The sequence below is a fragment of the Nannospalax galili genome, unplaced genomic scaffold, assembly GCF_000622305.1.
Source record: "Nannospalax galili isolate Female #2095 unplaced genomic scaffold, S.galili_v1.0 scaffold1022, whole genome shotgun sequence".
In the NCBI taxonomy this organism is placed as follows: Eukaryota; Metazoa; Chordata; class Mammalia; order Rodentia; family Spalacidae; genus Nannospalax; species Nannospalax galili.
The window spans coordinates 396046-412499 of NW_008348201.1; the positions used below are offsets into that span (position 1 = coordinate 396046).

General features: G+C 42.5%; 2 protein-coding genes across 5 annotated transcripts in view; one reads left to right on the plus strand and one right to left on the minus strand.

Annotated features, from left to right (window-relative positions):
• Nucleotides 1-414: 414 nt before the first annotated feature.
• Zcrb1 (zinc finger CCHC-type and RNA binding motif containing 1) lies at nt 415-16176 on the minus strand. 3 transcript variants are annotated; one of them, XM_029569203.1, is made up of 9 exons: nt 16006-16176; nt 14869-14954; nt 14469-14661; nt 12837-12865; nt 4608-4719; nt 4179-4286; nt 2751-2863; nt 2583-2658; nt 416-598 (listed from the first exon to the last, which is right to left on the minus strand). In XM_029569203.1, exons 5-9 carry the CDS (start codon nt 4707-4709, stop codon nt 467-469), a joined length of 531 nt encoding a protein of 176 aa, XP_029425063.1. In that variant the 5' UTR covers nt 4710-4719; nt 12837-12865; nt 14469-14661; nt 14869-14954; nt 16006-16176; the 3' UTR covers nt 416-466. The 3 variants fall into 3 exon arrangements, with proteins under 3 accessions (XP_008843067.1, XP_029425063.1, XP_029425064.1); XM_008844845.3 differs by lacking the exon at nt 14469-14661 and having other exon boundaries at nt 415-598; nt 16006-16174; XM_029569204.1 differs by lacking the exons at nt 12837-12865; nt 14469-14661; nt 14869-14954; nt 16006-16176 and adding an exon at nt 10374-10450.
• Pphln1 (periphilin 1) overlaps nt 16161-16454 on the plus strand; it is a 143061-nt gene continuing 142767 nt past the window's right edge. For both annotated transcript variants that reach the window (XM_008844847.3, XM_008844853.3), the window contains exon 1: nt 16161-16277. The gene's annotated coding sequence lies outside the window, so the exon portion shown is untranslated. The remainder of the gene's footprint in view (nt 16278-16454) is intronic.

Here is a 16454-nt window from a genome sequence, read left to right on the forward strand (position 1 = left end):
CCCAGGATCATGTGTGGAGTCAGGACCACAGCTAGCCAACAAGGAGGAATCAGTCCTCCCAGGTCTAGAATATGCACGTGACAGAAACCTTCCATCCCCAGGATAAGCTCAACACAGAGACAAAGCTACTTTCCATGAACAGCCTGGGACCCTGAGGGAGGGGATTGCCCAGAATGCAGTTACTCAGGGCTGAATCTGCTGCCCAACATCGGGCTGTCCTCCATCTGCCAATCTGCTCCACGTGAGCTCACCACCAGAGCAATGTTGTGCGTCACCGTTGGGGACCACAGCTCCAGGTTCATGGAAGGGGATTATAGCACCAGTTCACAGGAGGGAATGACAGTTCCATGTTCACTGGAGATTTTACGTAGTTTTATACTCAAATACTAAAAACTGTCTCCAGTTCACAACTGTATTTTGTACAACGAGATTTTATTTTAGCAATATTTACATTATAAACAGACTTTTAATCACTAAGTTCCTCTTCGTCACTGAAATAAGTGCTTTTTTTAATCCGTGGGCGTCTAGAATCATCTGAAGTCGAGGCGCCACCTGGACTGGGTCTCCATTTGTTTTGTTCTTCCTCCACTTTGGCTTGCTGTAATATGTTTCAGAAAAAAGGAGACAAAAACATTTTATGGCACATCATGGTAATTCAAATCAGGCAAAACCAGAACACAACCACCAGTTTTTTAATCCTCCCAGGCCATAGAGACAAATTTGGTTCTAACCACAGTATTATTCAAAATATCTGAGGAAGGTTTTGTTTTTAGGTAAGTCTTGACTCCACATATAGCAAGGTTGACTTTGAACTGAGTCTTCTGCCTCTACCTCCTGAAAGCTGGGGTCACAAGTAAACATTACCACACCCAGCTCACACAGTGCTGGGGATAAGCCTGGAGCCTGGCATATGCTACCATCTAAGCTAAATCACTAGCCTTTTTGTTTTGTTGTGTGACAAGGTCTCACTCTGTAGTCATGCTGGCCTGGACCCTGCTATGCAGCCTAGGCTGGCCTTGAACTCATGATCTTATTGCCTCAGGCTCCTAAACTGGGATTACAGGTCTATATTATTATGACTAGCTTCATCTTAGGCAATTTCTTTTTCTTTTCTTTCTTTCTTTTTTTTTTTTTTTTTTTTTTTTTAAATTTTTTTTTTATTGAAGCTGGGCATGGCAGTGTACCACGTCTTTAGTCCCAGCACTCAGGAGGCAGAGGCAGGTGAATCTTTGTAGATTGAGGCCAGCCTGGTTTATATAGCAAGGGCCACGCCAGCTGGGGCTATAGGAAGAATGCCTCAAAAGGACACACACACACACACAAAAGTTCTTATTTTAAGCTTTAAAGTGTGTATGAGTGTATTGCCTACATGTATATTAAGTGCACCTGTGTTGTGTAATGCCTGAGGTCTGAAGAGGGTCTCGGATCCCCTGGAACTAGAGTTATAGATAGTTGTTAGCTGCCATGTAGGTGCCAAGGATTGAACTCAGGTCCTCTGAAAGAGCCACCAGTGCTCTTAACCACTGAACCATCTCTCCAGCCCCCATTCCAGGCAATTTCTAAGAAAACCTTTTAGATGAGCTAAAGACACAAACAGCTGTTTTGATTTAAGAACTAATTTAATTTTTGATATAGGGTGTCATGTAGCCCAGGCTGGCCTTGAGCTCCTGATCCTTCCATTTCTCAAGCACCTCTCAAGTGCTGGGATTATAGGTGTGTGGTCTCATGCCCAGCTAATCCAACAGCTCTGCTCAATTCTAAAATGAAGGCAGATTAAGAAACTAAAAAGTACATGGGACCCATACAATGTAGAAAGAACAAATGGGAATGTTCTATTTAGAAACACGTTGCCACCAATTCAGGCAAATAGGGAAGACAGATTGCCATGACGAGGCGATCTGTATACTGATCACCTCTAACCCAAAATATACCATGGTACCCTGTATCATTTATACATTTTTATTCTGTTTGTTATTCATCTATTTATTCTTTTAAGAGTGTTTCACTGAGTAGTCCAGTCTAGCCTCAAACCTGTGAGCATCCTGCTGTAGCCTTTTGCATCCTGAGACTGTAGACGTGCTCCCCTATGACTGGCTACTACATTTTTCTTATTTATTATTTTTTAATTTTATGTGTATGAGTGTGTCGCCTGCATGTATGTGAGTGCACCTGTGCCACGCAATACTACAGAGATGAGAAGAGGGCTTCGGATTCCCCTGGAACTGGAGTTAAGGACGGTCTGTAGCTGCCATGTGGGTGCTGGGAATCAACAGCTGAGCCATCTCTCCAGCCCCCATTTTTCTTTTTTATTCCAAGACAAGGTCTTGACCAGTCTGACCTTGAATTCCAAGGCTCCCGTGATTGTACTTTGGTCCCCCAAGTTGGTGGGATTATAGGCATGCACCCTCTATACTCAGTTAAAAGTCAATCAGAACACTAAATCAGATTACAACACAGTATTTCCATTCCTTCTGTGGTTTGTTTTTTCAGTGCTGGTGAGCAAGCCCATGCTAAGCAACTAATCAAGTCCATCACTGAGAAATATCCCTGGCCACAGTCCCTTATAAAGAACAGTTCAGTACCTGGAATGCTATGGCCTGACTGAGACTGTCCAGGGCAGGATCTTCCCCTTCTTCTTCGCTTACTTCCACTTCCTCACTAAATTATTAAAGAAAAAAACCTTTCAGAATGCAGACAGCCAACGGCAAAAAGACAGCACACAGTCAAGAAGTAGTGAGAGATGCACATACGTGTCTTCTTCTGGTTCAGGGATTTTCTTTTTCTTCTTTTTCTCCTTCTTCTTTGGAGGCTCACGTTCTCCAAGCATATTTTTAGGACAGGCATAACTCAAGTGGCCGCTTTCCTTTTGTTTGACATTAAAGAAGAAATGCTGCAGCAGGCATAACAAAGCTGGCTGGACCCGAGACTAAGGGTGCCACTCAAAGAGCAGCATTCTGGGCCTGGGATGTGCAAACGGAACTGATGACGAAACTTGGCTACTTTCAGGTTCAGGGGTGTCTGTGATGGTGCAACTCTGAACTCGTGACTTTAGTAATAGGGAGCATTTTAGCATCTTCTTTACGAGCTAAATCCCATTTCACAGTATAAAATAACACAAATTTAAATGGATCATTGGCCTCAAGTAAACATTCTAGCTTTCAGCTGTTAAAATAGGGATAGAATGATTTCTTCTAATTTGTGGGATGTTGCTGAAAACTCAGTTTTAATAACAAGTAGAGGCTGGAGCTACAGCTCAGTGGTATATAGTACTTGCCTAGCAGGTATTTGTAGTACAGTCCTACTTGACTAAGCTGGATTATCATCATATGAAGTAGAATACTGAATTATAAAACATAAAAACTCTGAATTACAACCCGCACATTAGCTCACTAAAATATATTTACGATTATGTTAAAGGGTTGTATAGGAGAGACTGAGCCAAGATTGGAACAATAGAAGAAAAAAAATCATGTTTTTCAAGTTTGACAAAAACCTTAAATAATCATGTTCTTTGTACTTGGCTCATGCCTGAACCCAAGAGGTATTATTTCTGTTAATTTAGTAAAGAGAGAATACGCTTAGAAAAGCATTTTCCAAACTGTATTTTAGAATAATAGTACCAAAAGATTTCAATACATCCCATTTAAAAAAAAAAAAAAAAAAAAAAAAGCTTAATGGTAAATTACTTTGGGAAAAATCAGGATAAATAAATGTAAACAAAAATTTTAAGGGGAAAATTAAAGAACTATAAAAATGTACAAAGTAGGTTGGGGATGCAGCTCACCTAGTACAGAGCTGGCCTAGCATATATGTAGCACTGGATTTGAATCCCCAGCCTCATATAAACCAGGTGTAGCCCACATGCCTGTAATCCCAGCACCCTGGAAGCGGAGGCAGGACAGGAAGTTTAAAGCCACCTTGTTAGAGATCCTATCTTTTTAAAAAAGTCCCGAGCTGGGTAAGGTAGCCCATACCTTTAATCTTACTCATCAGACTGGGTACTTGGAATCCTCTTCTGGACTCCATGCATGCAACACCCCCCACCTCACCCCATACATATGCCACATCCACACCAAAACAACCAACCAACCCTCCCCAAACTGTAGGGCACCAATAAAAGAGCAGTATGAAGAATACCTTAAACTATGAGAGGGTCACTGCGTTTTAGGTTTTCTTACCCCACATTCGTAACACTTAGATTTATCAAAGTAGTTTCGCCTTCGGATGAACTCAGCTGCCCTTCCGTTGTCAATAGCGATGCTTGCCTTTATCACTCTACCGAATAACTAAATGAGAGAAAGTGGATGTAGAAGAAGGCATCTCACCGAGGCCTAAACCAGCTCTTCTGGTTTCCTCGTCTGTACTTCCACTTTATGTTTTGGATTATTGTAATAAATGTGTGAGAATTCTACTGTGTAGCATTTTTTTCCATAGAGTCTACCAATAGTTTAAGAATCCAGTACAATGTTGACATCTCTTTCTCCAAAAAGGCAGATACTACTGAATCACAGGTGCTAGGCAGACTCAACCATCTACGTAGCCCCGTTTCTGGGTTTAGATGAACACAAAGACTTTTGGTTAAAACCTTGATGAGAACAATGGCTTACCTGCTTGTTGTTTATTGCTCGGGTGCAGTTTTGTGCAGAGTCTTTATCCAAAAATAGAATGAAGGCAACCCCTTTACTCTTCCTAGTGTCTTTATCCTTCATGATGGTAACCCTTAAAGCATGAACAGAGTCAGATTAAAAACAGGCAGAAATAAGCAAGACAGGCTTTAATAACTGCTTAGGAAATCCAAGATTTTAAAAACAGGTTAAGTAGTAAGCATTTACAAGTAAGACAAATAAAATTCATGCTTAGTGGTGCATGCTTATAATCCCAGCACTTAGTGAGGGGCAGCAAAAGGACCAAGAGTTCAGGGTCATCCTCCACTAATGAGTTTGAGGTCAGCCTGGGCTACATGAGACCCTGTCTGATAGAGAATGAGGAAGAACAAGAAAGAAATTTACTTAAAGCAGCCATCTCTTCAATGCCAGGAGGTGTCAAGGACAACAGAAATGAGAAAGTGTCACTGGCGATAAAGGTGAACGCAGCTACAAGTGGGAACTGACCAGAGAGTGAAGGGGGCGTCCAGAGACAAGCCTGGTGGAATCTTGAGGAGCAAGCGAAATTCTCTACTAACTTCCTACCCTGCAGAAACCTCCAGTGAAAACTGAGATATTCTCTTGTGCACAAAAAGCAAAATGATTTACTGTTTCTCTACAGTTTCAGAATTAAATCACAGTAGTTTTCCTACTACTCTTTTCAGAGACATCTCCAGTTTAGTAGTCCTTAGTCCTACTTCAACACACTTGCCTTACAGGAACTGCTAACCACATAGCATCCAGTACACTTAAAGAACAATACTGAAGCCTGGTGTGGAGGCACATGTTTATAATCTGAATACTCAGGATGCTCAGGGAGGAGGACTGCAGCAGGTTAAAGGCTAGTTTGGCCTATATTATAAATGAGACCTTGTCTTAATGCAAAGCAAAGCAAAGCAAAACATTGTTTAACAGAACTCTTAGGAAAAATGGTTGATTCCAAGGCTGCAGCACAGTAGAGGCAAGAGAGCATGCAACTTCATGTTGTAAGAAAGAAATGAAACAGAACACTGAGCAGGACACAACAATAATATAGACAACAACTACTCAGTGGCCACTGGCCAAATGCAGCACAGCTGGAATAGGAAAATGCAGTGCAATGATGAACTGTGACATACAGAAGTAGGGACGTGTAAGTCTGCCTCAGTAATGAACACACGGGGAAGGAAGAGCTCCCGCGTGCAGCAGGACGCTAAGGAGGTGGGTGCAGGGCAAGTGCCGGAGCTGGAAAAAACATGTTCCAACAATCACGGTAATCAGGTTGGAGAGAGCCATCGACATGGCGTAGCAAAAATGTCGTTCATGTGGAGCAGGGTACTTACACTGTCCCAAACACTGTCTATCAGTTGCTACGGGAGAATAAAGTGGGTAGTGAAGAAAATGGAAAGCCTCTTGACAGGTGACCAGAAGTGCTCTCACTAGGTGACAACAGATGGACACTGTCTGCCTCTAGGGATGGCACCTCATCAGCTATGAAGTGATGACCAAGAAAACAGAACCCAGATCTACTCAGGAACATCAGTTAAAGGCAGCACTTCACTCTAGAATGGATCATGTTCTGGAGGGAAAATGTTATCTAGGATATTACTGTATCAACTGAAAACCTTGGAACACATATATGGCTGATTCAATAAAGGAACTGCATCAAAAGAAATTGGTGAAGTAAGTAACTATACTGTGCTTATATATGCTATATATTTTTAGGAAATAAAACATTTATGTACTTAGACATAAGGGGCAATGAGGTTTGTAAAGTACCTTGAAACAACTCACAAAACAATATGTACATATACATGTATACATTCACACAGAGTAGAGCATGCAAAGACAGGAAATGGAAACGCTAACAACAGGTGAATTTGGATGGAGAATTTTCTTTTTAATTTAAAAAATGTTTCTGCCTGCATGTGTGTAAGTGCACCCGTGTTGTACAGTGCCTGTGGAGGACAAGAGGCTGTCGGATCCCCAGAACTGGAGTTATGGACAGTTGCTACCTGCTATGTGGGTGCTGGGACTCAAACCTGGGTCTTCCGCAAGAGCAGCCGGTGCTTTTAACTGCTGAGCCATCTCTCCAACCCTTCGTAATATTTTTAAGAGCAGGGGTTGAGATGACTCAGTAGAACAGTGCTTGCTGTGCAAACGTGAGGACCTGGGTTTGCAGCAGACACCGTGAGCTTCGGCTTCAGAGACCCCATCTAAAGGGAGTCAGGAGAGGGAGAGAGGTCGCTTCATGTCTCTCTCTGTACACACACACAAAGGGGAAAAAAGCAAAAAAGAGGAAAGCTTTACACTGGATTCACTGGAAATTTTGATCTTATAACCAAGGAAACCTAACTGCATCTAAATATGCCCAGCTAGATGTACTCTTAGTTGACTTAAAAATCCCTTTTTGGAGGTCACACAGTTGGACAGTGAACTGTCTCCTACTGGCTGTGATGCAGATGTCTCTGCTGAGTGGGTAGTGACAACAGTTGCCTTGGTTACTTTTCAGGGATTTGAAGGACGTATTTCCTGAGACTATTAACTCTTCATTTGGGCTTGTAGTTTGGCAGGGTCATTAGAACAAGATGAAAAGGCCTGACTTGACCTGTCTTTGTTGTGTGTCTATGTATTTTGCACCCCTAACACTGGGTTAAAGACATGTACCATTTACTGTGTCTGAAAACTTCAGACTATAAAAGAGTGAAAGGTGGTGACATCGGAGTTGCTCCTCCCTTTCACCGTCTAGCCAGCCCTTGCTATTCCTGTCCTACCTGCAGCTAGTCTACTCCCCTGTGTTCAGATGAAGCTCATTCCTCCACACTTTGGTCACTGAGTGGGGCTTTCTTCTCCTGTCTCTGCCTCAGGTCATGGAGGTCTGGGGAGATGGCTTAGTCAGAAAAGTGCTTGCATTAGCAGCAAACATGAGTTCAGACTCCTAACACTCCCAGCTGTGCGGCCTTCACTTCTACTTCCTTGACAAGTGGTCAAGGAAAACACCCAATATCGATCTCTGGCCTCTGCCCCCAAAGAGCCAGCAGGATCTGGTTCTTCTCTCTGCTATCCTTTGGGTCTTAAAAATTTTTTTTTTAAATTACTTTTATGTTGTATGAGTGTATTGTCTGAATGTAAGTGGACCCTTGTGCAATGCCTGCAGAGGTTAGAAAAGAGCATCAATCCCCTGGAACTAGAGTAACAGACAGGTGCTAGCTGCCATCAAACCTGGGTCCTCTGCAAGAGCAGCCAGTGTTCTTAACCACTGAGCAATCTCTCCAGCCTCTCGAGACAGGGTCTTCCTGTAGCTCCAGCTGGCCTAAACTCACTATGCAGACCAGGATAGCCCAAATCTCAAGAGAACTCCCTGCCTCTGCCTGGTATTAAAGGCTTGTGCCACCATGCCCAGCTCTTTATCTCTGTTTTCCATATACATTTGGTTATAATGATTTCCAAATGACAGTGTTCAAGAGAAAGCTAAACAATTTTCTAAGATTTGAATTACGGGAAAATAGACAAAAGGACATCTAAGTAAATTAACAGGAATTTTATGTAATGCTATTATTCACATATTAACATTTTATTTGGTTTTGGGTTAAGATACATATATTGTCAATGGAATGAAACTGGTAAAACAATGTCACCATATTACAAAAAAGAATGCCTAATTTCATTAAAAAAACAAATACTGGGCCAGTGAGGTGGCTCTGTGGGTAAAGCAGTTGCTGTGCAAGCCTTAGGCCCCTAGTTCGATCTCCAGACCCGTGCAAAGGTGAAAGCAGAGAACTGACTTCACAATGTTGTCCTCTGACTTCTATCCATGTGCTCATCATGCATATCACACACACAACAGTAACAATAAATAATTAAAAAAGAAGCAAATGGAAACCATGTTGGGGAAAATGGGTAGCTAAAATGGTTTAATCTAAAAAATGCATGTTAACCAAAGTTGAGACAAAGGAAGTTAACTGGACAATTGTGGATGCCAGTCAGAAAAAGGAGCCAGCTGTGGGACAAATTCCTGCAGCTGTCAGCACTAAGACTACAGAGCAGCTGGGAGAATGCCCACTAGTCCCAGAGCCAAGAGTGAATTTATAATGAGAATCTGGAGAAGGAAAACCTAAGTTGCTAACCCCAGCCTTTTACTAGTTACAATCTGGGATCGGGAAGGCAGCTCATAATAAGTAACTATTATTTCTCAATTGGTTGGAGTAAACAGAAAAACTTTTATAAAAGGACACAGTGGCCTTGGTGACTTGGTATGATGGTATTTTAGTCAAGCGTTCAATATAAGGCATGTCTTACTATGTAAGTCACGCTGGCCTCAAAGTTTGGACCCTCCTAAGTCAGTCTCCCTGGCAGCTGGGATTATAGCATACCCCACCATACCTGGTTCCATCAGAGGCTCCTTACGTTATCTATTCTCTCCTGGAAGTCAGTACTCTTTGTAACTCCACCCATTCTTAATGTCACTGCTCCTTCCCATCCAAACCATGAGTTCTAGCCTCTCAAGTTCCTGCAGTGTGGCCAGGGCTTCAACACCGGGCCCTGAATGTCTTCTGTTTCCCCCTCTCAATCTTACTTCATTACAGCATTTAGGATTATGTGTCAGTTCCCAATACCTTTGAATGGAAATAATTTCTTCTCCTTTCTATTAACTAGATTTTCCTAAATTTATCTTTTCAATATACAATGCTCCACTTTATCTGTTTTAATATAAAGCCTTTTAATGTTGCCACTGTAATTTCTATGTACTTTGCTCATTATGTTGGAACAAGAAAATAGAAATGGGAGAAGTAGTTTCTCAAGAGTTCACCCATCTCCAGCCTTGGAAGACAATAGAAAAACGAGGAGGAACCCAATAGAGGGATGCTTTTGGAAGCCCTTGTCAAGAAATTCCAATAGACTGTCATATGAACATTTGAAAATTGCCCAGTTCTGACTTTTTTCTAGTTACCTGTCTAGAACTTGTAATGCTAATTACTCTTGCCTTTACTTCTCCTTCACATCTCCTAGTCACGATTTAAGGGCTTTTTTTCCCCTTAGAGATAAGAGTTATGCAATTTGGGAGTCTTTTCGATAGACCCGCTGAAGGAGTACTCCAATTGCCTCACCCTGCGTCCCTGTTCAGCATGGAAGAAGCCAGAGTGGTCTGTGTCCTGACTCCCTATCCTCAAGTTGGGTAACCTTTCAGAGGATGGTGTGGTAAGAATAAGAGGTAGGAATTGGCTAGGCAGTTAGGGTAAAAAGACCCTCAAGAAAAGTAGCCAGTTTCTTGGCTAAAACTCACAATGTACTTGGGCCTCTTAGCAATGTACTCCGTTCCAAAGGCCAAAAATGTTGAACATATTTGTGAGCTTTTATCTAATCCTTAAAAGATTTTAGGGTTACCTCTTCAGAAGGGGGAATGTTAAGAGTAGCGAAAAGCCCCATTTAAAAAAAAAATTAAAGAAAGTACATGAAGTTATCAGAAAAAAAAGTGATGGGAGATATGGGAGGAGTTGGAGGGGAGGGTGTGGGCATGGATTTGATCAAAACACCTTATATGCATGTATGAAATTCTCAATAAATTATTAAAAAAAAAAGAGTACACCCACTAGACATGACGGTACACGCCTTTAATCCGAGTACTTGGGAGGCAGAAGCAGGGGGATCTCTATGAATTCAAGGCCAGCCTGGTCTACATAGTGAGTTTAGTTCAGCCAGAGCTATATAGAGAGACTCTATCTTAAAAAAAAAAGAAAAAAAAAAGTATACCTATATGGTTATTCATCTGGACATTCAGCCAGGTCTGGACACTGAGCACTACAGTGAAAAGGCAAAGCACAGGTTACCCTCAGGAAAAAGCTTATAGACTTGTAAACTAATTACAGTGGGATACTGCATTAGCCACACCTTCTATAGTAACAGAGAAAAACAAAAATAAAACCAAAAAGCAAACCACAGCCAGATTTAAAGTACAAACCTCTGCTGACCTCTGTGCTTCTGGCAGGTGAAAAGCAGACAGCACCATCATTTTCTGACACAGGAATATGCTGGGCTCATCACTCAGGTCATGTGAAGCAGACGCAGTTCCAGGAAGCCTGGGTGTTTCCTGAACACCATGTGCATCTCATCCTTACACACACCAGGTCTAACGCACTCAACTCCTTAATGATCTCTCAAATCTGACCAGCTTTCTTCCTTGCTCTAGTTAAAAGCTTCCAGACTAGTCATCTGACTTTGTGCTTATCCCCCCATTGGCTAAGAATAACATCAAATTAGTCTAGAACAAAGGAAATTACATTTATTTGGGGCTAATGAGGATTGCAGTCCAGTAGACAAAAATTCAAGAAGTTCTGAAAATGTGCTCCAAGGAGTCCTAAAATGGTGCTGTATTATTGCTTTACCCATGAATGGGTCTGCAATCACATGACTTGTCAGTCAGGAGTTAGGACTGGTAGCTTAAGCTGCTGGGTGCAGTGTCAGAGTCGTTGGTCCACAGCAGTTAATAATGTTTCAAGGGTCAATTTATGGGGTGTTGGGTGTGTATGTCAGCAGCCAGAAAAAGAGCTGCAGAGGTGTCAGACACCTGATTAGCAATGACTTGATGCCAGTAAGGCCAGTGAAATATAACTTCCTCCTTGACATTCCCAATGTAGTCTACACCAAGGCCAGAATGAGCTTTGAAAATTTTAGGGGCTAGGGATGTCGCTCAGCAGTTAAGAATGTGATCAGGACTCACTCATTTCCAAACACACTGGCTTTTCTGTTTCTTGACCTCATTGTATCTTTTTACTTTCATGCACATCTAGTTCCTTGAACTTGAAATGGTTCTTCCATTCTGTTTTCCTCAAAGGATGCTGACCTTCCTGACTCTCTAGATTAGGGCTGCTCTGTTTACAGGCATCTACAACTGTTTTTAACCTTACAGCATTCCCCTGCTTCAGAATTGTGCACCTGGATGGAGATTCATTCAGGTATTTTAGAAAAGAGAAAAAAACCTAGAAAAAGTAACTAAATGGTTTATTTAGGGAAGTGGACTCTGGAATCAGACTGATGGATTAAGTGTTCTCTCTATCACTAACTAGCAGTCCCTGGGGTTTACAATGTACTTTAGTTTCATCACTCAAAGTATCAGAGTAGTAATAAGACCTATCTTAAGGGTAGTTGTATGAATTAGACAGGTAAGGAAAAGAGCAATGCCTAGCATATGTATTTGTCACCTTCCACCAAGAATGCATTTCCTCAGGAAAACCATTCAAAGTTCTGTGTCCCAAAAATTTATCCAGATGCATTTTTTCCCCCTGTGTTTATGTTGAGACAGGTTTTCCTGTAGCCCCAGCTGGCCTAGAACTTGCTATGTAGGCCATCCTGGCCTGGATCTTACAGATCTCTCCGTCTCTACCTCTGCCTGAGCCTCTGCTCCTGCCTCCTGAGTGGTGCGATTAAAGGCATGTGCCATTTTGCTGTGTGGCAGGTCCATTTCTGATTATGTAATGTCAAAGCAAATTTGAAAGAACTTAATTTCAAGATGCAAATGAACTTCAATATCCATTTTTAGAAAGCTAGAAGAAAAATAACTAAAGATAAACATGCTATTTTAAATTTTTGAAATGTATGTTGGTTACAAGACAGACAGAATGTCATTCAGTGGAAATCTGAAGTATTTTGTCTTTCACTGTCTCTCAGCCCTAACCGCAGTTATCATCTAGTTGCCATTTTGTGTTTCCAATGATTTTTAAATTTTCTGTGAAGAGAATACATTTTATATTTACCAGTCCTACAAGCACTTTTAAAGCCCATATGCACCCAAACATTATACTCTTTATTTGAAAAATGGTAATCCATTTACAGTACTTTTGTGTTTTTTTCTTTTTTTGTGCTCTTTTTGAGACAGTGTCTCCCCTGTAGCCTCACAGGCCTGGAACTCACCATGTCAACCAGGCCTTGACTTCCTCATCCTCTGCCTCTACCTCCCGAGTGCTGGGATTACAAGTGTATGTTACCATAACTGTGAGTCTATATCTCAAGTTGAATGACCATTTTTAGTAATTTGGTAAGTGCTTATAAAGATTAAGCCAATTATAATAAAGAAATACTAAAAGACCATTAAATCTTTATACTGCATAGAAAGCCATTTATGATATAAAAATTGTCAACATATTTATGCACATAGGAAAAAAACTTAAGATGTTAATAGTATTTTATTTTTGTTTAATTTGTAATCTGAATACTTACTTTACAACTTTGCCATACTTCGAAAATATCTGAAACAAAAGATCACATAATTTATGACCAAAGAAATATTTTCTAAGTCACTAGACTAGTACTATAGGTACTAGCGTCACATGTAATATGCCTTAGTACCTAAACTTCCTAGTAGGGAGTGGACAGAGAGAAAATAAGCCTTCAACAGTATAGATCTACGGCAGATCACACTAGATCGCAGCTGCACTCCTGCAGCATATCTATAGAAACAGAACCACCACCAGTGCTCCAGCTAAACCTCGTGTTTAACTCAGTGGTGGTGTCATTTCCACCTATGGTTGAAGCAAACACTGTTTAAGACAGACCTTAAACAGCACGTAATATCAAAAACCTTCTCTATAAAAACGTGTTTTCAGCCCAGTGTGTTGGTGCACATCTGTAATGCTAGCACTTGGAAGGGTAAAGCAAGATCACACGTTTAAGGCAAGCCTGTGCGACAGTGAGACCATGTACAAAACACCCTTTATGTCTGCTGGTCTCCATCCTCTTCCCATCATTAATATGTCGGAGGCACTTTAGAGCTGGTTCCTTCCTCTTCTTCACTTCTGTATCTCCATCCTGAACAACTTTATCTACGTCTACAGTTCAGCCAGAATCTGCACACTTGAGTTCTGATTTAGTATATAAGGCTTAGAAATAATGCTCGTTGGAGCTGGGCGTGGTGGTGCATAGCTTTAGTCCCAGCACTTGGGAGGCAGAGGTAGGCAGATTTCTGTGAGTTCAAGGCCAGCCTGGTCTACATAGTGAGTTCCAGGTCAGCTGGGGCTACAGGGAGACCCTGTCTCAAAAAGCTCCCCCCCACAAAAAAGAAAAAAGAAATAATGCTCCTTGGAAAAGGCTTTTGTAACATGTTAGCACAGGCAGTTAAATAATGCAATGTGGAGTTCTGTGATTAGCTACATAATGCTGCAGTATAACTCCACTAGGTCTTAGTATTTGTGACAGTGGATGGGGAGGGCCCAACAGTTTTCTATGCAATTGTAACACTTTCTCATTTCAGAATGAAGCCAGAATCTTTATCAGGCCTGTAAAGCAATTTGATGTGTTTGTTTTTATCTACCCTTCCTCTTTCAAAATGCTTGTGCCCTAGACATCCATACAACTGTTTCCTACTTGCTTCAGATTTTTATTCAGAAGCTTTTTTGTTTGAGACAGCGTCTCCCTGTAGTCCTAGTTAGCCTGGAACTCACTATGTAGACGAGGCTGGCCTCAAATCTTTCCACCTGACTCTGCCTCCCAAGTACTGGAATTTTTAAGCCTTCGCTACCACACCCGGCTGGCCTTGAAATCTTCGGCCTCCATATTCCAAGAGCTGGAATCACAAATATGTGCCTAGTTTATGTGGTATTGGAAACTAAACCTGGGGCTTTGTGCATGCCAGGCAAGCATACTGCCAAATGAACAAAGCCGCAGCCCTCAAAGCGACCTTTTTAATAAGGTTATTCCTTGCCAGCTGATCTAAAATCTTATCTCCACCCTGAAAAAAACACTAATGTCCCTCTTTTCTGCTTTAACTTTCTCCTTATTATTATTTTTTTTTTGTGTGTGTGAGAGATGTGGTCTAAGTTGCCCAAGATGGCCCAGAAGTTAAGTTCCTCCTACCTCAGCTTCCTGTGCGCTAGGATTACAGGTGTGTGATAACCATACTAGGCAAGAGCTCCACCACTGAGCTGTAGCCCGAGCTTGGTTTTGATCTGAGACAGCAAAATGCTATGTAGTTTCCACTAGACTTGAACCCATGGTCCTCTTGCCTCAGCTTTCAGAATGCTGGAATCACAGGCATGCATCACCATTTCTGTGTATATAAAAGCACTATAAATTCTCTTTGAAGATTACATATTTTTAACATTTTAAACACTAATATTTGTAGAAGATGCCTTTGACTTTGATGATTTAAGATTATGATATAGTTATTAAGAATTTTGCCAGGTAGAAATAATTGCTTAAGCTACAGTCTGTCTTTCCATAGAGAATCATTAGATAGGCATAGTTAAGGACTTACCCGGTATAAGTCATTGTTTGTCAGGGAGAAGGGCAGGTTGGATACATACACTGTGCTCTTACTCGGAGCCAAGCCACCACTCATTTCTAAAACGGAAAACAAACCAATCGATTAGGAATCTAAAGTAGGTGTTTCTCAATGATTTAATTATGGCAAATCTCCACACCTTCTATTTATTTAAAAAGGTTAGTGTAGGTATATGTGGGCTGTGTGTGAATTACCATATTTTCCCCAGCCACCATTTACATTTTTACAATCCTTTCAAGTAGTCTGTAAGCCTTATTAGTGCTGGACTCCAGGGAGAAAAGGGGTTTTAAAAAGCCAGAGAAACCATAAGGCCATTTTCCACCTCTGCTTGGTCTAGAAGTTTTAAGAAAGTGTTTTCCAAAAATATAACCCATACTTTGCCAGTCCATCTCAGAAAGGGGTACCTTGTCCTCTTCCCCTACCCGTTTGTTTTGACATAGGGTCCCACGCGGCCCAGCCTAGCCTTGAACTGCTGATCCTCCATTTGTCTCTCAAATGCTGGGATTACAGATGTGGGCCCCCAAGCCAGGCTCATTTTTGCCAAGTTCGGGGACTTTTTTGGGCTGTCTTAATGTTTCTCCGAAGTGACGTAAGAGGAAATTTTCGCTTCAGTATTTTTATAAAGTTCTTAAGAATTCTTAAGTTAGTGCACTACCAAATTACCTACTTACCTTGGTGTTTTGGAGACTGGGTATCCCTTTGTATCGCCCGCCGATGTGGTGTTACCGTATAGAACAGGTTGGCCTTGATCCCGAGATCTGCCAGCCTCCACCGGAATTAAAGGCGTATGCCACCCGCCCGGCACCAATTAGGACATGATACATTTTATATGATAGGTCTGAAGGCTTTGAATGGAAATTAATATCTATGTTTACAAATGCATCGCAATTAATTTCTCAAACTCAATGAAAATCAGATTGTAATGAAGAGCGTGTGTCGCGGATTTGAACGGAGTGGCCGGAATAACAAAGTATCTGCTACAGAACTGGCCAGAGACAGACGCTCCACGCTGGGTGATCCGAGGATCACGTAGAAACCTCGGGGGTCGCTTTAGCGAGCGGGCGGGCTGGCAGTCCCGGGACGCGGGGGCACCGAGGCGGGTACGCTTACCTTCGGCGCGGCGGAGCGGAGGCCGCGAGCTCCGCGACTGGCTCAGTCCCGGCTCGTACCCGCCGCACTCAGGAGCGCCGACATCCCCGACCTCAGCGCGGTCGGGAGCAGCAGGTGGGAGGCTGCGGCTGCGCTTCTTCCGGATCCCCTGAAACTCCGAGCCGTCTCGGGCCGGAGGCCGGCGCGCGGGTGACGTCACGGCCTGCGCCGGAAGTGCCTCCCTTGGCGAGCGGACGTCTACCTTCGCGGTGCTCGGCGGCGGCAGAGCGTAGGTGAGCGCGGTTTGCTTTACCCAGAGGCGCGAGGGGCGCGTGAGCCGCGGGCGGGCGAGCGAGGGTGTTTCCCGCTGCGGTGAAGTTGCGCTTTAGCCCCGACCTCGCGGTGGAGCGTGGGGGTTGCGGGGGATTTGGGCTTCAAGTCAGGACTGTTAGGTTCGGGTTCTTGCTGGC